Source organism: Podarcis tiliguerta, assembly GCF_965153285.1.
Source record: "Podarcis tiliguerta genome assembly, chromosome: 13".
NCBI lineage: Eukaryota > Metazoa > Chordata > Lepidosauria > Squamata > Lacertidae > Podarcis > Podarcis tiliguerta.
The window spans coordinates 10,326,077-10,348,705 of record NC_139546.1 but is presented as its reverse complement, the minus strand read 5'-3'; the positions used below and the strand labels follow the sequence as shown (position 1 = coordinate 10,348,705).

At 49.5% G+C, this 22,629-nt stretch overlaps 1 protein-coding gene across 1 annotated transcript in view; it reads right to left on the bottom strand.

Annotated features, from left to right (window-relative positions):
• RND2 (Rho family GTPase 2) overlaps positions 1–22,629 on the bottom strand; it is a 44,300-nt gene that overhangs the window by 1,241 nt on the left and 20,430 nt on the right. The window contains exons 3-4 of the mRNA XM_083408018.1: positions 4,570–4,679; positions 1,643–1,777 (exon numbers count right to left, since the gene is read on the bottom strand). Of these exons, the coding sequence (XP_083264144.1) occupies positions 1,643–1,777; positions 4,570–4,679 (245 nt within the window). The remainder of the gene's footprint in view (positions 1–1,642; positions 1,778–4,569; positions 4,680–22,629) is intronic.

Here is a 22,629-nt window from a genome sequence, read left to right as displayed (position 1 = left end):
TGCCGGAGTGCAAAGCAATGTTAAGCACCCGCTTTGCTGGGTTGGCACGAAAGGCGCATGCGGAGACTAACGCTCTCAGTTGCCATTCGGCTCCCCTCTGCCCCCTGCCCCCCCCCAGGGGGAATGCGCAAAAGGAGCATCGCAGAGTGCGCTGCCTCTGGCACTTTGTCCCTTCCTGCCTGGTACTTGCCTCTGAACATACGGGGTTTGGGTTTTATTCACCTTGGTTTCTATCCTGCTCGTTTCATTGGCCACAGGGTGGGCTGCGGCACAGAAAGGATAGAGAGGAATTCTTTACAAATGTGACCATATATGGGTTGGGAAAGAAATCCCCCCCCCCCCACTTTGCAGATTAATTAGCAGCCCTGAGAACATGGGCTGGCTCGTTAGCTCGCATCACCTGCAATTACCTGCCCTGCGGTCCTTTTTTTTTTTTTGCTGCCTTCCACTCATTTCCTGCCAGAAAACACTTCTGGAGGTAGGGAGTTCACACACACACACACACACACACACACGTGCATAAACCAGAGAAGATAAACGTAGCTAACATGCACTGGGTGCTTGTAGTCAACTGGGGCAATACATGCGTTTGGATCCTGCACATGTCAGGTGCAAGAATCTATGCATCCTTCAGACTTCTGAACCCTAAGTTTTTAATGTGATCCATGGGACGGTCACCTCCAGGCTTGACTACTGTAATTCGCTCTATGCAGGGCTCCCCTTGAAGCTGTCCCAGAAACTCCAGCGGGTGCTAAATGCTGCAGCGAGGCTCCTCACAGGGTCTCTGCCATGGGAGCATATTCACCCAGTGCTTTTCAAGCTGCACTGGCTCCCGGTGGAGTACAGGGTCAGATTTAAGGTGCTGCTTTTCACCTTTAAAGCCCTTCACGGCCTAGGACCCTCGTACTTACGGGACCGCCTCTCCTGGTCTGCCCCACGGAGGACCTTAAGGTCCATAAATAGCAACACCCTAGTGGTCCCGGGCCCTAAGGAAGTTAGATTAGCTTCAACCAGAGCCAGGGCCTTTTCAACACTGGCTCCGGCCTGGTGGAACGCTCTGTCTCATGAGACCAGGGCCCTGCGGGATCTGATTTATTTCTGCAGGGCCTGTAAGACAGAGTTCTTCCGCCTGGCCTTTGGTTTAGAATCAGTTTGATTCCCTCTCCCTCTTTTTCTTTTCTCCTCCTGTGAAGAGGCTGCATCCTAATGTTTTAATGTTATATCTTAATCTTTTAAATTGTATTTCAATCAACTTGTTTTTATTATTGGTTGTTAGCCGCCCTGAGCCCAGTCTTGGCTGTGGAGGGCGGGGTATAAATAAATTATTATTATTATTATTATTATTATTATTATTATTATTATTATTATTATTATCATCATCATCATCATCATCATCTCAAGGCCAATGATCAGTTTTTAAAAGCAGAGGTGCTTCAGGGGGTGGGCAAGCTTAAGCCTGCCTCATATCCACATCTTCTGGCACCAAGGACTTCCTATCTCACTTACTTGAAATGCACCTTTCGCCTGCTCAGAGCCAGTCTCTGTTTTTATTAGCATATCTTGAAACTGAGGCCTAACACTGAGTTACGCATGGTGAGCCCAGGCTCTAAGGAAAACAACAATGACGACAACAACAACATACCTGCTCATGTGTGACGGGGATAAGGCGCTGTTTGGAAAGTTCCCGTAAAGTGTTCAGGTCGGTGCGCATGTCCAGTTTGCAGCCCACCAGAACCACCTTGGCGCTGGGGCAGAACTCCTGCGTCTCCCCCTGCCACTGCGAGGGAACAAAATCGGGAAATAAAGAACAGTGGGGTTAGAAAAACTGGCTCAATCACCTGCTGTCAGGGCTGGAGTCAGACTCAGGTCAGCACGAGAGATGCAAGGCTCCGTTGTCAATGAAGTTAACTCTCTATTCAAGGAAACGGCATACAACTCAGCAACACTTCTCAGCAGGTCTTGCCCCTATGGAGCAGTTGCCAGAACTGAAAGCCCCTGCCTTCCACCCCGTCTAAGGCTCCTCCTCTCCTGGACATTTCACAAGCAGTCTCAAACTGTGTCTGCGCACCTCTGCCCTCTGTTTTGCTCTCATTATCTTAGAGACCAGCAGGGAGGGGAGCTTGTCTCAGCTGAAGAGGGAGACTCCCTGGATTCTTCAGCAGCCTTTGAACCCCCCTCCTCTGCTTCATCCTCTGAGTCTGAACTGCTCCCTGTCACCGGCTCTTCCTGCTCACTAAACCCTGTTGCCCCTTCAGCATCCAGTTCTCCCTCTGACCTCTCCTCAGTGACCCACCACCAATCCCCAGGCTCTGATCCTTCCTCCTCTGGGGTTTCCCTTGGGGCTCCCACTACTCCTCTTCGGTCCAGCCAGTCCCCAACACCTCTCACCTCCATTATGCTTCTTTTGCCATTTTCCATTTTTTAAAAGCGCTCTCTGCCGCAACACTTGTTGCTATTTAGACGAGCAGCAAAATACAGCCGGTAATGTTTTTTCATGCGATGCCACATTCCATAAATCAGCAACAATACAGAAAAGCAGCATTCCAGGACAGGAAAGGGCGTTGCTTGCCGATATTCAGCACATAAAAATGATACACTACCCCTTTGCAAAATTTAGATTACAAGCTGAAGATTTCTATTGTAAAGCTTTCAGGCTGCGACATGTTCTCTTTCAACAGTTTTTGCACAATGCCAGGGCTGCTTGGGCATCTAAATAATATATTGGTAGAGTCTGTCTTATTTTGCTCAGTGATGATGGCTCTGCTCTCTGCATATACTCCAAGGCTTCCTTTTCTTTTCGCTGCTGTGCCCGTTCCATGACTTTATTCTCGCACCATCCCAGGAACAGAAATTGGTATTGGCCAACATACTTCAGTATTCCAAGAATCTCTGCTTCAAACATCAGCTATAAAAGCAAGTTTCTAGCCCGTGAGGCTGAAAACACTTCAAAGTATGGGAAAGTCTCCAGTGTTATGGGGCTGGGCTGAGAAGGGTTCCGTCGGTGATGGGGACTGCTACACAGCCTTGAATAAATCTTTGGAGGGGTTTTTTTCCTACCAGCAAATGTCAGAAGCACAAATGGGAAAATTCAGGATTATTTGCATTGTTCATACAGATTTCTGGCACAGAATTTGGGTCACCTTGGTGGCTCCACCGAGCCTCAGCTCAGTAGAAATCAAGTCTCTACAAAGTTGTTTATTCAAAGAGCGTCAAATGGCTTCCCTTCCCCTCTGGCCTTACAAGCTGTGTGGAGCCAAAGCTCAGTGGGAAATCAAAAGCCGGTTCCTATTTTGCAGCCAACTCCAGTTTTGCACCCAACGGGCAGCAATTACGAGGGCTCCCCACCCCTCCCCGACACATTCACATTTCAGCCTGGGGGCACAACACTCCGCTTTCAAAACCTCCCATTATTTATATCAGTATCAAAAAGCTACACCCCCTGATTTCTGCTTCGCAGCACCTGAGGAGCAATTTCTGCCACACAAGCCTGTGCAGTGTTCACTGGAGGGAAGCAGAAAGCTGTTCGGAAAAGAAGTCCTATGGGACACCCATTTGTTTTAAGCTTCAAAAAACCCTCCACACGTTCCCCTCAAAGCCTCCGGGAGGGTTGCTGCAGAGACAAACCGAAGGTGAGCAGTGCAGGGTATAGATGGGAACAGGAACAAGTTGCCAGAATGCGCAGAGATAGCCTATTTCAAAACCCTCTTAGTTTTCCCCCCACCCAGAAGTCACTGAGCATGCAGTTGGGACTAGGTGGGTTCCAAGCCGTGAGGCATCGACTTCTGGGAACTTTTAACTAAAATAATATAAAGTTAAAGCCTCACCCACAGTGTCACGTAACAGAAACAGCTCTTGGCTCCAGCCGTTCTGATTTAAAGAACGAAGAAGCTAAATATGCAATGTTGCCAGGCACATTGGGGGCTTTCGGTTATGCTGGCCATAATCCACAGCTGGCACAGAATATTCCGCAAATAGATGTGAGAAGAACAGCATGCAAGAACAGCATCGCTGTTCCATTTGCAGTCTCCTGTTTTCGCACGTGGACAGCGCTCCCCAGATAGCAGCATTTGCCGGCAAGTTGTCAGAGATATTCTAAGTATGAGGACTAGAGTCTTTCCCCTGGAGTCCCATCCCCAAATTCCCAGAACGAAAGCTTCAGAAGGGAAACTATGTCAGAAACCAAAGCTTAGAGCCTGTTGTTGTTGTTCTTCTTCTTTTTCTTTGGCGATCCCTCTTAGCTGAGTAAGATTGTCTTCCATAAACAATGTTTTCACAACGAGTCCGTAAGTGACTGTGGAGGCCAATTCTGGATCCACACGTCCTTCCACAGTGGGGACATTGGTTTCCGGGCGGGAGTTGATCACGGTGTGGATTTGCCAAGCATGCCTTCCTCTTAGCACGTTTCTCCCGTGCGTCCTGAGTTCAAGTGTCTTCAAAGCCAGCTTAGAGCCTGTAGCACAACTGTGATTCTGGAGTCCCGCTGTATCTTCCAAGATCTCAGCTCTCCCCAAACTGAAAGATCATCCCCTGCCCCATCCCAAACTCCCCAGTATATTCTAGCTGGCTCACCTTTTTAAGGACACTGTCCAAAGTCTCTGGGCGGCTAATGTCAAAGCAGATGAGAACAGCATCCGAGTCAGGATAGGCAAGGGGGCGCACATTGTCATAGTATGTCGAGCCTGTGTGAGAAACACACATAACATTAGCTTGTTTGTATTGAGATTATATTGAGTTTGTATTGAGATTTGAGTTATAGCGGGAAGGTAAACGGCGTTTCTGTGTGCGGCTCTGGCTCACCAGAGCAGCTTCGTCACGCTGGCCACGTGACCCGGAAGTGTCTGCGGACAGCGCTGGCTCCCGGCCTCTTAAGCGAGATGAGCGCACAACCCTAGAGTCTGTCAAGACTGGCCCGTACGGGCAGGGGTACCTTTACCTTTTATTGAGATTATACATGGCATTTAGCCTTTAAACTCAGACGGCTTATCCCCTAACAGCTGAAACAGAATTCCACACAGAGCCGACATGTTTTTCTAAATTAAAATCTGGAAATTTTGAATTTGCAGGACTGAATGATAAATGGTTTCCATTAGATAGTAAGTGATCCATGCTCACACCCTGGTTTTACATTGTGGTAGTTTTAAAGCTCCTCAACTCATAATTAAGAAACTGTTTAAAAGAGTGTCTATCAGATTTGGGAAACATGTGCATTTAAGTTCTTTTGCATGCGGTTTGGTCAAGCATTACCCTGCCCAGTTCATTTCAACTGTGGTCCTGTGGTGCACACCTGAATGCCCTTCTAATTTAGATTAATTTAATTAATTTGTATACCACCTTTCATTCGTAGATTTCAGGGAGGTTCCCAACATAAAAAAAATACAAGATACGAAACACAATCTATCCAGTTTGGAGGCCCAGAAGGTTCTCAACCTGCAAAATGAGGCAACACCTGTTTTTTTAAAAAAGCTAGAAATACACACAGTTTCTAAAAACCCCAGTTTGCAGAAGTAATGCAAGTGCAGGACCTGGCTTAACCTCTTTTCTTGCCAAAGTGTTTTCCAAAGGTTGCTTTCCCTCCAGCTAGAATTGCTTTAAGTTTCAGAGCCCAGAAGAGGAGGAATCCAGGAGACCAGGAATAAAAAAGAATTGACCCAGCACTTAAGAAAAGATTGAGGGTCTAACAACTGGCATTTGACCACCAAAGCAGACCTAGGGTAATAAGGTAAGGATCGCCACTGTTGTGTATTGAGTCAAAGGATTTTATATCTGTATTATTATTGTCTATATTTGCATTAGGGTAAAGTAACTGCCTTTTGGTTTCAGGGGGTACAGCTACTATTGGTTCATTTAAACTGCTGTATTTGGATCCTCTGTCTTATTGGTTTCCTCCAAAAGGCAGGACTGTGATTGCCTGATATTGTTCCCTCCAAAATGTATCCTTTCTAGCTAGTCCCCTGTCCCTATAAATGTAGCTTTCCCCTCCTCAGTCTTCAGTCTTGTTTGCTGTAATAAAGAAGTGTTACTAGAGAACTGTCTCCAGCAGATTATGTCAAGAGAGCTGAAATCACAAACCCCACGTCACTACAACTGGCGACGAAGGTGGGATCCGGAATGCTGAGGAGCGGTTAAACGCAGCCCTGCCTCAGAGTCCGGATTGCAGCTAAGAACAAGACTCACTGGCCAGCTGAGAAGACGACCCTGCCACAGGACAATGGAGAGTCCAAGGGTATTGGAGCCCTTCCAGCCATCAGAGCCCCACACGTGGGAAGACTACGTCGAACGCTTCGAGTTCTTCGCAGTGGCTCAAGGGATCACCGATGCCAGCAAAAGAAGGGCCACATTCCTGAGCTACTGTGGGCCTGAGACCTTCAAGCTGGCCAAGGCATTGCTTGCTCCAGCGAAGCTAAGTGAGACATCTCTCAAAGATATTCTTGCCTGCCTAACAAGCCATTTGGCGCCTACTGAGACCAAGATGGTCCGGCGGATGGAGTTTCATGAGAGGCAGCAGCGTGCTGGGGAGTCTGTATCTGCATTTCTAGCTGAACTGCGGAAGCTCGCTCAGCACTGTGACTTCCAAAATCTGGAAGAGACTCTCCTGGATCGGTTTATCGGTGGTCTGAGCAGCAAGAAAGCCAGAAGACGCATCGTGGCTAAAGAAGAGGTTACCCTTGCTTCAGCCTTGAAGGAGGCCACCGCCACGGAGAATTATGAAAGAGAGGAGCTTGATGCCAGTCGCAAGGCCCCTAAGCCACAGATAGAAGTTGCGCATGCCATGGACGAGCTAGAGGCTACTCCGAGCCAGAGCCCAGTCCGTGGGGTCGAGTCAGTGCGTCAGGCCTGCACAGTGCACAAAGATCACCGAGGCAGGTGTCCAGGTTGTGGCGGAAACCATGAGCGGAAGAGTTGTCGTTTCCGGGATGCTATGTGCCGGACGTGCGGGAAGACAGGTCACATCGCCAGGGTCTGTAGATCGGCGGCGTTGGGAGCGACAGGAACACCTAGACTGGAGCATCGCAGACCGCCCACAGCAACCCATTTTCTAAAGGACTGCCACTATGTAACGGAGATCAACGGGAGGGTCGTGCAGTTCCCAGCGCAAGGCAAGGCACACGTCAAGGTGAAGATTGAGGGTCAGCAGTGCGACATGGAGGTGGACTCCGGATCTGGATTCACTATCGTGTCGGACCAGACCGCGAGGACATTCTTCCCCAGGGGTAAGTTGCCCCCTCTGGAGCCCTTCCCGGCAACCTTGCAGTCATACTCAGCGGGCCGCATCCATGTTATGGGAATGTGTGCCGTGAGAGTTCAGTTCCGGGACAAACAGGCTGTACTCAAACTGGTGATTGCGAAGGGCAGTCGCCCCAGTCTCCTGGGCACTGACTGGTTCCCCGCCCTGGGACTGAGTATATCAGGGCTTAATTCAATCCAAACCTGCCCTGAGATGAGCGAGGCATTATGCAAAGAGTTTGCTGGTCTCTTTAATGGAAAACTGGGTTGTTATAAAGGGCCCCCAGTTGACTTCGAGTTGGACCCTGGGGTGGCCCCAATCCGACTCAAACCAAGGCGAGTGCCATTTGCACTGCAACCCAAGATCGAAGCAGAGCTGGATAAATTGGTCAAGCAGGGAGTTCTCTCACCCGTGGACTCTGCTAAGTGGGAGACTCCAATCGTCACGCCCCTTAAAGCAAATGGGGAAGTCAGGATCTGTGCAGATTACAAATGTACTATCAATAAGGCACTCAGGGGAAACTCATACCCCATTCCAGTCGTATCACATCTGTTGGCTAAACTGGCTGGGGGCAAGGTGTTTGCCAAAATTGACCTGGCACAAGCCTACCAACAGCTGCCAGTAACCCCACAATCAGCGGAAGCACAGACTATTGTCACACATAAAGGGGCGTTCAGAGTTAACAGATTACAATTTGGAGTTTGTGTGGCCCCAGGGATTTTTCAAGGGCTCATGGAACGCCTGTTAAGAGGTCTGCCGGGGGTCTTGCCATTTTTTGATGACGTTTTGATTGCTGGAAAAGACCCACAGGAACTGGTTGCGCGTGTCCGTGCAGTGTTGCTCAAGTTCAAGGAGGTGGGGTTGCAACTGAAAAAGGAAAAATGCAGTTTTGGGGTGCCAGCTGTGGATTTCTTGGGGTTTAAAATTGATGCATCAGGCATCCACCCCACAGATGCTAAGATTAAGGCCATCATCGAGGCACCACGACCACAGAACAAGACGGAGTTGCAGTCATTCCTGGGACTTATTAACTTTTATCATTCGTTCTTACCCCATAAAGCTTCGGTAGCTGAACCATTACATAGACTGTTGCAGAAAAAGAATGTGTGGCGATGGGGGCAGGGGCAGCAGAAGGCTTTTGACTCCTTGCGAAGAATGCTGAGTAGCGGGAGCGTCCTTGCTCATTATGATGAGTCAAAGCCGCTGGTCCTGGCATGTGATGCCTCTCAATACGGCCTGGGGGCGGTGCTGAGTCATAGGGAACTGGATGGGTCGGAAAAGCCCATCTCTTTCTATTCCCGTACGTTGTCGCCCACGGAGCGCAACTATGCTCAAATTGACAAAGAGGCGCTTGCAATTGTGGCAGGAATCAAAAAGTTCCATGATTATGTGTACGGTCGCCATTTCTCCATTGAAACGGACCACAAACCACTGTTAGGGTTGTTCAACCCGAACAAACAAACGCCACAAATTCTCTCCCCCAGAATGTTGCGTTGGTCTATATTCCTGAACGGGTTCCAGTACACCTTGACCCATGTGCCGGGGAAACGGTTGTGCCACGCTGATGCGCTGAGTCGATTGCCCCTTCCTGGCGGGAGCAATGAGGATCCCGCTCCAGCGGAGCACATAATGATGCTGGAAACACTTCCGGGGGCTCCTGTAACGGCTACTGATATAGCTGAGAAAACGAGGAAAGATGCTGTTCTCTCCCGTGTGCTCACTTGGGTGGGGAGGGGGTGGCCAGGTGGTCCGCATGAAGACAAATTCAGGCCTTATGCGACAAGGCAGCACGAGTTGTCCATGCATAAGGGTTGTCTCCTGTGGGGAGATAGGGTGATCATCCCAGCACCACTGAGAAACAGGGTGCTTGAGACGCTTCACATGGGACACCCGGGAATGGTCAGGATGAAGTCGCTAGCCCGATGTTATGTGTGGTGGCCTGGAATGGACCAGAACATAGAACAATGGGTACGAACATGTAAGGCATGCCAAGAGGTGCGGCCAGAAGTGGCCAGAGCACCAGTTCACTGGTGGGAGCAGTCCAGATCTCCCTGGAGCCGGCTGCACTTAGATTTTGCTGGGCCATTCCAGGGGAAGGTCTTTTTGGTTGTCGTCGATGCATATTCCAAATGGTTAGAAGTGGCGATGGTCCCTAGCATGGCATCAGCTGCCGTAATCAAGGTGTTGAGGCAGCTGTTTGCAACCCACGGGTTACCTGAGACCATTGTATCAGATAATGGGGCAGCTTTTGTATCCCAAGAATTCAGGGCATTCTTGGCTGATAACTTCATAAGAGGGGTCACATCCGCGCCCTTTCACCCATCCTCCAATGGGCAGGCTGAGCGCATGGTAAGAACAGCCAAAGAATCCATTGCGCGCTTAATGGAGGGTAACTGGTCAGCTCGCATCGCGCGAATGTTATTTTTGCAGCATGCGACGCCGTGTACTGCGACGGGCAAGTCGCCAGCTGAGCTGCTCTTGGGTAGAAGACTGGTAACGGTGCTGGATTATGTCCACCCGGATAAAATGCCAAACCATAATTCAAGAGCAACCCCCCAGGCTGAGACTGACACAACAAGGTATCTCGCCCCTGAAGATCTGGTCTGGGTGAGGAACTATTCACGAGGTTCGCGGTGGGTGGCTGGTGTGGTCACCCGGGCTAGTGGACCTGTGTCCTATTATGTAACCTTGGAAAATGGGCAAGTTTGGAAGAGACATATAGATCAGCTGAGGCGCCGGGCGCTCAGCAGGGAGGAGTCAGATAATTCATCCCTGGCTAACGACGCAGAGCTGCAAGACCAGAGTGAAAATGGCCCAGAGGTGCAGTCACCAGGGGCTTCAGCAAATGAACCAGGGTCTGCTAGTCCTCATGATGACGAGGTACAGGTAGGGAACCCTGAGATGTCTGGGACTCCATCTGTTCCTGAGGAAACCCCTATAGCAGCCCCTCTACCACAGGTAACACCCAATCCAGAACCGGCAACGCCTGTTGTCAGGAGATCAAGTAGAAGTTGTAGGACCCCACAGTACCTGAGAGATTACGTCTGCTGTGCTCACTAGGGGGGAAGGGGTGTTGTGTATTGAGTCAAAGGATTTTATATCTGTATTATTATTGTCTATATTTGCATTAGGGTAAAGTAACTGCCTTTTGGTTTCAGGGGGTACAGCTACTATTGGTTCATTTAAACTGCTGTATTTGGATCCTCTGTCTTATTGGTTTCCTCCAAAAGGCAGGACTGTGATTGCCTGATATTGTTCCCTCCAAAATGTATCCTTTCTAGCTAGTCCCCTGTCCCTATAAATGTAGCTTTCCCCTCCTCAGTCTTCAGTCTTGTTTGCTGTAATAAAGAAGTGTTACTAGAGAACTGTCTCCAGCAGATTATGTCAAGAGAGCTGAAATCACAAACCCCACGTCACTACAGCCACACAACAAAATTATTCCTCTCCCTGTCTAAGAGTCTCCTGATAGACAGTTGGCTTTCCTGAATATCTATTTCCAAGTCCCAATTCCGTAATCGTTTCCAAATAGGTGTCCACAGGCAAATTATAGCTTCCCAGTTCCCATCTGTAAAATGGAAACAACTGGTCTTAGAAGGTTGTGAGCAGTGTTCAAAATTAGCCAGATGCTAGGCACATTTTACACCTGGCTATTGGCTGCTACCAAGGGATGCGGGTGGCGCTGTGGGTTAAACCACAGAGCCTAGGACTTGCCGATCAGAAGGTTGGAGGTTCGAATCCCCGTGACGGGGTGAGCTCCCGTTGCTCGGTCCCTGCTCCTGCCAACCTAGCAGTTCGAAAGCACGTCAAAGTGCAAGTAGATAAATAAGTACCACTCCGGAGGGATGGTAAACGGCGTTTCCGTGCGCTGCTCTGGTTTGCCAGAAGCGGCTTAGTCATGCTGGCCACATGACCCGGAAGCTGTACGCCGGCTCCCTCAGCCAATAAAACGAGATGAGCCAGGGGTCAGCAACTTTTTTTAGCCATGGGCTGGTCCACCGTCCCTCAGACCATGTGGTGGGCAAGACTATATTTTTTTTGGGGGGGGGGGAATGAACGAATTCCTATGCCCCACAAATAACCCAGAGATGCATTTTAAATAAAAGCACACACTCTACTCATGTAAAAACACCAGGCAGGCCCCACAAATAACCCAGAGATGCATTTTAATTAAAAAGACACATTCTACTCATGTAAAAACACACTGATTCCCAGACCATCTGGGCCTGATTGAGATGGCGATTGGGCCGCATCCGGCCCCCGGGCCTTAGGCTGCCTACCCCTGCCCTAGGCTCTGTGGTTTAGACCACAGTCCCACCCACATCCCAGGCCATAAATTAGCAGGCTGCAATTATATATTCTGCCAAAGCCGAATCCACAACAGCACATGCCCCACCCCCAAACGCAAATGGGAGCAAATGTTTTGATTTGAGGCACAAATTGCCAATGCCTCGGGGGATAGCAATGGATCTGTGGCACAACATTTTTGGAAGTTTCGGTTCAGCTGCGTGAGCAGAGTCCAGCTTCTTGGGTGGGAAGAAGGAACAGGTGCTTGCTTATAATGGACAAAAGGAGGAACCGAGAAACCAAAGGGCAATATCTCACTGCCCAGACTGGACCCGTTCTGAACCTCCCCTTATGTTAGCAAGAAATGTCCTCTTCTGGATTAGTCCTTAGGGACGGGAGCACTTGCTACTTCAAAGCTGAGGAACTGCCCCTCCTAGATAGCAGCTACTACTACCTGCAAGAAATGACCAGTCCTTCATTTCCAAGGCAGGGGATGAGCTAGCTGGATGTGATCTCTGACCTGCAATCTCAATTAAATCGCCAACGACTGTGCTGACTCGGTGGCGAGGGAGAGGCATGCTCCAAACACTCAGATGCACTCTATTACTATTTCCAGGGCTGGAGCACCGAGCCCTTCTTCCCACACCAGAACAAAGTGTGCAGGGTGAAGCAAGGTGTCATGAGATGCGTGTGGCTGCCGCCAAGAAACCAGCAGCTACGCGCCTAGCTCTCATCTCCCCTTCGATGTCATGGACCGGCTGGATGCAAGTGGATGGGGGGAGGCCCTCCCGGGAAGAAGGCTCAGAGCCTGGGAAGCTGAAGAGGTAACAGGGTTTAGTGAGCAGGAAGAGGTTGTGGCAGAGAGCAGTCCAAAATCAGAGACAGAAGCTGAAGCAGAAGAGGAGGGAGGCCAAGAGGCAGAGATGAGTCAGGCTGGTGAAGAAGCCAGGGCGTCTCCCTCTTCTGCTGTGACAAGCTCCCCTTCGCCCTGGTCACCCAGGACCAGGAGAGGTGTGAAGTGAGAGGAACAGAGACAGGTGTGCTGGCGGAGTCTCATATTGCTTGGGAAGGAGTCTTAGACAGCTATGGGAAGGCTATCTCCACAACTGCCTCATGGGGGAAAGACCTACCAAGAAGAGTTGTTGTGCTCCTTAGGCCTGGCACTCCTGAGCTGGCCTTGTTTCTGCTAATAAAGAGTTAACGCCACTTACTCCATGTGATTTCTTGCTGGCTCGCTCCTGACATTCTCTAACCCAGGGGTAGTCAACCGTTTTATACCTACTGCCCAGTAATGCATTGTTCTTGATGGTGAAATCTCCTTACCACCCACCAGTGCTGCAGTAACATGTGGCGTAGAACCCCCTTCCGCCCACCTGGAATCCTGAAACGCCCACTAGTGGGCGGTAGGGACCAGGTTGACTACCCCTGCTCTAACGTCTAGTACAACTTCCATGACCACCTGGGTTTTTGCAGATCTCAGCCAGCGACCACTGAGAGGGGTGAGGTGGGGTTAATGTGGAATGGTGTGGCACTAAGGAATGGGGCACAGCTGTACTTCATGCCACAGGCAGGGAAAGGGGAGACGTCAAAAGGCGGTGGCTGTTTTGGGGAGCAGCTGCGAGTGCATCTCGTAATGTCTAGTTCCGCCCTCACCCGGGGAGCCGGTTACACAAGCCAGGCAGAGCTGCCTGCGAAGTCCCAACTCATCCAAGTTGCTACTCTCTTGCCAGGCCAAGGACTGCAACGAACAGCTGCACTCTGCACCCAGAACGGAGCCAATCCATCATCTGCTCTGGGAGAGAGTGACATTCGTTGAACAGGGACGGTGGGCCGCTCCGGTTCAGAAGCAGCGATGCCCACTTTTGCTCTTGGCATCTTGTAGCTCTACGCTGTGCCAGGACCTGATCACGGCAGCCAAAGTGCCAGAATATCAGAGAGAGAGTTTGACTGCGGGCCACTGCGCACGTTGAGCCAAATCGACAAAATCCAAGCATTGCAAAGGTGGGTGGGACACAGGAGCTCATCTCTCCCGATTCCCCTGCTGCATGATAGGACTAGCCCGGGACATATCTACCCAGAGCTCAACGTGCCACTATCAGGAAGGCTGGGCACTCTGCACACATGCTCCCAAAGGCACAGCCCCGTTCGCTGTAGCTGCTTTTAAAAGACGGTGCTGTGCGTTAAACCACAGAGCCTACGGCTCGCCAATCAGAAGGTCGGCGGTTTGAATCCTTGTGACGGGGTGAGCTCCCATTGCTTGGTCCCTGCTCCTGCCAACCTAGCAGTTCGAAAGCACGTCAAAGTGCAAGTAGATAAATAGGTACCACTCCAGCAGGAAGGTAAACGGCATTTCTGTGAGCTGCTCTGGTTCGCCAGAAGCGGCTTAGTCATGCTGGCCACATGACCCGGAAGCTGTACGCCGGCTCCCTCGGCCAATAAAGCGAGATGAGTGCCGCAACCCCAGAGTTGGCCACAACTGGACCTAATGGTCAGGGGTCCCTTTACCTAATGTTCAAATCCAAGTCTGGGAAAAGCCCAAGGCTGGGGAAAGGGGAACAGGTGCAAAGGAAAGATTCTGCTGCGTCTTCCAAGCAAACAGGGCAACGCTGCAGAGAAGAGATCTAGACGCACAGTGCCAGTCTGACACAAAGAGGGAGCCCTAATTGCTTTTGCAATGAGTCACCTCTGAAGCACAGCACACAATGACAGGAGCATTAACAACAAGCAATATTCTTCACACAGCACCATATGTCTCCCGCGTCTTAAGGAGACCAACAAGTGGTATCAGACCCACAAGCAGTGTCAGAAACTCAAATATATATTCTAATCACCAAATGGCCTAGGTCACAATAATAATAATAATAATAATAATAATAATAATAATAATAATAATTTATATCCCACCCATCTGGCTGAGTTTCCCCAGCCATCCTGAGCGGCTCCCAATCAAATGTTAAAAACAGTACAGCATTAAATATTAAAAACTTCCCTAAACAGGGCTGCCTTCAGATGTCTTTTAAAGATAGGATAGAAGAAGAAGAAGAAGAGTTTGGATTTGATATCCCGCCTTTCACTCCCTTTAAGGAGTCTCAAAGCGGCTAACATTCTCCTTTCCCTTCCTCCCCCACAACAAACACTCTGTGAGGTGAGTGGGGCTGAGAGACTTCAGAGAAGTGTGACTGGCCCAAGGTCACCCAGCAGCTGCATGTGGAGGAGCGGGGACGCGAACCCGGTTCCCCAGATTACGAGTCTACCGCTCTTAACCACTACACCACACTGGCTCATATTTCTGCTTATTTCCTTCACATCTGAAGGGATAGCTGCTTATTTCCTTCACATCTGAAGGGAGGGTGTTCCACAGGGTGCGCACCACTACCGAGAAGGCCCTCTGTCTGGTTCCCTGTAACCTCACTTCTCGCAATGAGTGAACCGCCAGAAGGCCCTTGGCGCTGGATCTCAGTGTCCGGGCTGAACGATGTGGGTGGAGTATATCCTTCAGGTATACTGGGCCGAGGCCGTTTAGGGCTTTAAAGGTCAGCACCAACACTTTGAATTGTGCTCGGAAACTGGGAGCCAATGCAGATCTCTCAGGACTGGTGTTATGTGGTCCTGGCGGCCAGTCCCAGTCACCAGTCTAGCTGCCGCATTCTGGATTAGTTGTAGTTTCCGAGTCATCTTCAAAGGTAGCTCCACGTAAGGCACATTGCAGTAGTCCAAGCGAGAGATAACCAGAGCATGTACCACTCTGGCAAGACAGTCTGCAGGCAGGTAGGGTCTCAGCCTGCGTACCAGATGGAGCTGGTAGACAGCTGCCCTGGACACAGAATTGACCTGCGCCTCCATGGACAGCTGTCAGTCCAAAATGACTCCCAGGCTGCGCACCTGGTCCTTCAGGGACACAGTTACCCCATTCAGGACCAGGGAATCCCTCCCACCCCCATGGAATGTCTTGGCACTTTTTTGGGATGAGGGTGATTCCATTTATATACCTCTTTATATTCCAAGGAACAAATCTCAAGGTTTACAACACATTAAAACATCAAATAAAACAATCCAGGAAAAAACCCCAAAATTCAAGCTTCAAGGGAAACATTTTAGATCCTTCTGTTCAGTGACATTTTGCTTCCCCCAGTCTGGCATGCAGAGATCTCCGCACCGTCGCAACTGGACCTGTACCAGTGACAAAACGTGCCTGGCGCCTGGCTAATTTCTAACACTGCAAGGTGGAACTGCAGCTTCTCCTGGCGAAAGTTGAACTGGAAAGCTGCTGAAAATGTTGGCATGGAAGCTCAAACAGCGGAGCTGTGAAAAGGCTGTGGTTCTCTGGTTCCAAAAGGCCTCCCAAAGGCCCCAATCCCTCTGGAAGGGAGCAGCATCTTCATATTTTCTCCCTATGTATAGCTGACGTCTTGGTTTTCCTGGTGCAAAGAAAACATAGTGCTTTCCCTTAAGGCTGGTCCAGAAGCTGCAACTGATAAGGAATGCTGCAGCAAGGTTGCTGACAGCAGGGTTTCCTTTTGCTAACATGCAACACCATTGCTGAAAGAACTGCACAGGCTGCTAATATGCTATCAGAACAAGTTTAAGATCCTGCTTTCAGCAGACAAAGCCCTGAGCAACTTGGGATCTGATTATCTTCAGGATCACCTAACCTTACATACCCCTGCCTGGTCGCTGCATTCCTTGAAATAGGCACTGCTAGCGGTGTCACAAGCTCCTTGCATCTACAAAGAAAACTCCCCAGGGCTTTTAGTGTTGTGGCACCTGCCCTTTGGAATGTTCTCCCGGTTAATTATCAGGCAGGCGTCAACACCACTGGAATTTAAGCACCTGCTTAAAACAGGTTTGTTCAGCTAGCCTTACTCCAACAGGTGATCCGGTAAAGTTTATTTGATTTGTTGATTTGTTATTCTCTGTGTTGTTATTCTTAAAAAGCAGAGACATCACCTTGCCGACAAAGGTCCATATAGTCAAAGCTATGGTTTTCCCAGTAGTGATGTATGGAAGAGAGAGCTGGACCATAAAGAAGGCTGATCGCCGAAGAATGGATGCTTTTGAATTATGATGCTGGAGGAGACTCTTGAGAGTCCCATGGACTGCAAGAAGATCAAACCTATCCATTGTGGAGGAAATCAGGCCTGAGCGCTCACTGGAAGGACAGATCCTGAAGCTGAGGCTCCAATACTTTGGCCACCTCATGAGAAGACTCCCTGGAAAAGATCCTGATGTTGGGAAAGATGGAGGGCACAAGGAGAAGGGGACGACAGAGGACGAGATGGTTGGACAGTGTTCTTGAAGCTACCAGCATGAGCTTGACCAAACTGCGGGAGGCAGTGGAAGACAGGAGTGCCTGGCATGCTCTGGTCAATGGGGTTATGAAGAGTCGGACACGACTAAACAAGTGTGGTTTTTTTAACTGATGTAAATTTACTGGCGATTTTTGCGCTGCTCATGGTCTCGATATCTTTAAAAGCATTTCGTGGTATAAAAATATTTACCAGCAAAGTACTTTGCAAGTAAAGAAAAGCTGTTGCAAATTAGAGAAAAGCCAAGCAGCCTGCCTCCTTGCACTGGCGCAACTCTATCCATCACAGAATAGTCCAGGAGGAATAAGAGGGCTTGGATGGCGCCCAAAGGTGCATTTTCAAAAGCTGCTCTAATAATGTGAGGAATTGGTTCCTCCAGATGAAAGCCGTATAATCTGTCAAAACCAAGGTGACACTGTGCTGATCAAACCTCAAGCACCTGGGCACTGAAAATACGTTGCTGCCTCTGAAGAATTGGATTCTTTTCCTCCGGCCTTTATGTCCATTACCAGCAATCGCTCTCATTTCAACCGCACATTTTAGCTACTGAACAGTTTTCTCATTCTGCCTCCACTGCGAGATCGCCAGGCAGAACGACTCGCTCACAGCCGCTCTGCCTGAGCTACGCAAGTGGCTTGGGATCTGAGCCCAGGCGTCAATTAATGTCCTAGGGGGGAAAGAGGAACTGTGGTGGCTCACGCCTGCTTCAAAACTTTGCTCAGTCTCTGCCTCTGAAGCTCTTTCCCCCCTGTTAGAAACTCAAATATGTAAGCTAGGGCCAAATGGCTCCTTAAACCAAGCTTACAGTCGCCAAAACGAAATGTCCAGTTGCCGTTTGGGGGCAAGACAGCTCTAAAGCCTTATTTTTCAAATGATGGACTGACTGTGATTGGTTCAAATGTCAACCTTGAGCTGGGTTAGGAACTTTGAGAACTTAAGGAAGAAAAGTCACTTGATCCAGGGACAATCCACATATACCGTATTTTTTCGCTCTATAAGACGCACCAGACCACAAGACACACCTAGTTTTTGGAGGAGGAAAACAAGAAAAAAAAATATTCTGAATCTCAGAAGCCAGAACAGCAAGAGGGATCGCTGCGCAGCGAAAGCAGCAATCCCTCTTGCTGTTCTGGCTTCTGGGATAGCTGCGCAGCCTGCATTCACTCCATAAGACGCACACACACTTACTTTTTAGGATGGAAAAAGTGAGTCTTATAGAGCAAAAAAATATGGTATATCGGTCTATTCTGACCTCTTTTTCTTAATGATGACTGCTCCTGCTCAGAAAAAGCATTTTGGTTCCAGAAATTGATTGTGCAGATAAAATACAACCGATAGAATTATGCAGGGTGGGATATTAAGTGTGTGAAAACAGTCCCGATCCAATGATCCCCAGATGATGGAGATGTCAGGCACTATCCTGGGGCCCAGGTATCTTCACTTGGTCGCGAGTGGCTGATAGGCAGGTGCAAAATAAGCCTGGCTAATTTTGAACACTACCCTCCATTCCATATTGGGGGCGGGGGGAGAGAGTCTACTTCGTATGAGGCCAAGGGAAAGCAATGTACTGAACCCGATGTCCCTTTAAAAATCCAGTGCAACTGAAGAACCATTGTGCAGTTTCTTTTCCCAGTAGTGATGTATGGAAGTGAGCGCTAGACCATAAAAAAGGCTGATCGCCGAAAAATTGATGCTTTTGAATTATGGTGCTGGAGGAGACTCTTGAGAGTCCCATGAACTGCAAGAAGATCAAACCTATCCATTCTTAAGGAAATCAGCCCTGAGTGCTCACGGGAAGGACAGATCCTGAAGCTGAGGCTCCATACTTTGGCCACCTCATGAGAAGAGAAGACTCCCTGGAAAAGACCCTGATGTTGGGAAAGATGGAGGGCACAAGGAGAAGGGGATGACAGAGGATGAGATGGTTGGACAGTGTTCTCGAAGCTACCAGCATGAGTTTGACCAAACTGCGGGAGGCAGTGGAAGACAGGAGTGCCTGGTGTGCTCTGGTCCAGGGGGTCACGAAGAGTCGGACACGACTAAACACCACCACCCAAACAATTTTTCGGTCCACATCCCCTTCCCCAGCCTTGAACACCCCACCACCCAGCGGAAAGGGTTGTACCAAGTTTACCCTCCATCCCCAACAAAACTGCACGAGAAATAGCCGATCAATTGTCCCCATGCCAGGGCCTGCCAAAGAAAAAGCAGAACCAGCAGGCTTTGGGTCAATAGAATCTAGACTGCTCCCCAGGCTCAAGCCGGAGAAATCCACCACCCCATTATCTAAGAAATGCAGTCAGCCTGGATTTACCAGAAGTGGCCTGGAGTGCGAACAACTCCAAAAGCCAATTAAAATCGCTGTGAAGGTCTGGCCGGTTCACTAAGGAGGAGCAGCTAAAACCTTGCCAGAGAGAGAGCGAGAGCACTGCAGAATGAAAGCATCTCTCTTCCAAATCACTCTCTTTTAGCCTGGATTACTCAGTCTGTATACTAATAAGCAACATGTGGTTAGGGCACTAATTTGAGCCCTCCTGCATAGCCCCTGTGATCCAGCTTCGGGTGGAAAGGGGAGAGGAAGCAATTGTGAATGTTTTCTAAGTGCAGTGTTTCGAAAACAAAAAAATGACCACGGATGTGCAAACAGCAATGACCAGACCCCAGAACATGACGGTTTAAGAGGCTGGTACAGACACAGACGGGACGTGGGTGGTGCTGTGGGTAAAAGCCTCAGTGCCTAGGGCTTGCCAATCGAAAGGTCGGCGGTTCGAATCCCTGCGGTGGGGTGCGCTCCCGTTGTTCGGTCCCAGCGCCTGCCAACCTAGCAGTTTGAAAGCACTCCCGGGTGCAAGTAGATAAATAGGGACCGCTTACTGGCGGGAAGGTAAACGGCGTTTCCGGGTGCGGCTCTGGCTCGCCAGAGCAGCGATGTCACGCTGGCCACGTGACCTGGAAGTGTCTGCGGACAGCGCTGGCCCCCGGCCTCTTTGAGTGAGATGGGCGCACAACCCTAGAGTCTGTCAAGACTGGCCCGTACGGGCAGGGGTACCTTTACCTTACAGACACAGACATTCATCAAGTGTTCCACCATCCTAGTCTGATCATAGTTCTCAGGGGTGGAGAAAATCTGGGGCAGAAAGGCAAGCAAAGGGGGAATGATCAGGAACACAGAGTGAGATTTCCGCACACCCCTTGTTTGCAGGCGTCACTTACCCAGACTAACCTGATCCACTCAGCAAGATTTCTGCTCAGTCACTAACAGCAGCAGCATTCAAACCGGCTTTTAACTGCGGCTGCAAGTGAAGCCACAACACAGTTGCATCCCATAGAACCGAATGGAGCAAACCATGACTCCTGCGGCCAGCCAGCGCTTGTTTCGGATTAGGGTTTGTCTGCAAAAGCTGCACGTCTGCCAGCGGGCTATGAATCAGCATGCAACCAAGCCAAAAACTTACAGAAAGGAGACCCAATAAGTAAATGGCACGATCGCTCCACGGGAGTCTGCTTGGGAGCTTGCAACAGAGTCAGTGCCAGGTGAATCTTCCTAGCTCAAAAGGTTCAGAATGCCTCCAAGGCTCTTCTTTGTGCAAGAAGCGAGGAATGTGCAAAAACCGCATCAGGCTGCGCATGCAAATGTCGTGGAAGGGAGCGTGCACTAAAATGGAATTTCACGCAAATCCCAAGTGTCTATGATTTGGGGATTTTCTCCTTTTGCTTCTCAACAGACAGAGGTCCATTCACCCACCCAGAAAGAAAACAAAATGGACCACTGCTTCTGTCGAGCTCAGTAATGTCTTCTACAGCTCCCCTGTGCTTTAAGTTAGGGACTCTCTCCCAGCCCCACCCAGAGATTCTGGGGGACTGAACCTGGGAACTTTTGCATGCAAAGGAGGCAATCTGCACTTGTGCTAAGGCCTCCCCCCGCTTTTAAAATAATAATAAAAAAATCCACTCATCCCTCTCTCCCGACAGATGCTGTTTTCACAAGAGCTTTTGGAGCTGCTTCATTACAGAGCAGCCACAAAACCCGCAGTATCAGTTCCCTAATGATCTGGAATTGCTCATCATTTCAGCAGAAGCAAAGTCCTCCATGAATATATTCAGATAGTTTTCCCCCACTGGACCAACTTGCTCCCCTCTGTTTTCACCAAGTCCCCTGCCACGCATGGGAAGTATAAAATCAGACCGACAGAAACACCTACTCCTGGGAGACTAAAGCCGCGAAATGAACAGCTCATCAACTCCCAACGATTCCTCTCCAATTCCTTCCACAAGGCTGGAATTGGTTTCCAATGATTTCTCTTGGTGCTGGTCAAATGCGCTCTGGGCGACCCAAAATGGCACACCTGCTCCCTGCAACACACCTTTTCATGCCTGGCCCAATACCTCATTTTATTCTTTTTCTTTTCTTTCTTTTTTGTGTGTGCAAAAATCACAATCAGTTATACCGTCCCCATAAGGAACAAGGGCTGTGCGCCACAACATAAAATGTGGGGTACCTCAAATCCACATTAAGGATAGGCTGCCTCTTCAGAGACACCCTAGCAGGGAGATTCTCTCAAACGCTTAAGGTACAGAGTTTAGAATATTTTTTCACCTTGCCATGGAAATTTCACTTGATCAGGCAATAAGCACCCTAGTAACTAACGCAGGTGGAGCTGTGGGTTAAACCACAGAGTCTAGGGCTTGCTGATCAGAAGGTCAGAGGTTTGAATCCCCACGACGGGGTGAGCTCCCGTTGATCGCTCCCTGCTCCTGCCAACCTAGCAGTTTCAAAGCACAAAGTGCAAGTAGATAAATAGGTACCACTCCAGTGGGAAGGTAAACGGTGTTTCCATGCGCTGCTCTGGTTCACCAGAAGCAGCTTAGTCATGCTGGCCACATGACCCGGAAGCTGTCTGCGTACAAATGCCGGCTCCCTTGGCCTATAGAGCGAGATGAGCGTGCAACCCCAGAGTCGTCCGAGACTGGACCTAACGATTAGGGGTACCTTTACCTAGTCATAATAAGTGAAAAAGTATCTAAATTCTGCACCATGACAACACTATTCTACAACCTAAATAAGTTAATCAAATCAAGTACATTTCTTCCATAATTTATTCTTCTTCTGCCCCTGCTCCAAAGACCAGTTGGAGCCATTTCCATTGCTTCCCTCCCACCTTGAAGCATTTTCACAAGACTTTGCCCAGATGCCCCCCACCATGCAGCCATAAGGGCTAGTAATTTAGAATACTCAAAAAATGCAAGGCGCTGCATTCCTAGGGTGCTGAATGTTCCCTTATAAAGCGAGATCCTTGAGATCTGGCTGTCAGCAAAGGGCAGGAGAGAGAAACCTTTTGCAGAATCAGGCTTGACTGAGCAGCTACTTAGCTACTACATTGCCAGGTGCCCTCAAAAGGGGAATGAAGAGCCAGAAGGATAGGGGGCATTTAAGCAGCAAGGTTTTCCTAAAGATGACTATTAAACAATAAATAAGTGCAGAAACAGATCAGGAGCCTCCGACAGCTGCTTAACAGGGCAGAAATCGGAAGGCAAGATTTCCCTAGCATGGAAGCACAGTGGGGTGGAGTGGAGTGAAACTTCACCGGTTGGGTTTCTGCCTGTCATACAGTTGTTCAGGCCCTGACCGGGGCGGGGGGCGGGGGGGGAGTTGAGAATCCTTCCAGACTCTCCCCCACCCTGCCAAACAGAATGGGAACTGGGGATGTACTTTGAGCCCCAGTACGCTCCACAGAGGAATCATTGTGGCAGAGTCGATCGCTTTCCCACAAGCTACCATTCACTTGGTTGTGCTCCAGCAGCCATTTCAGGATT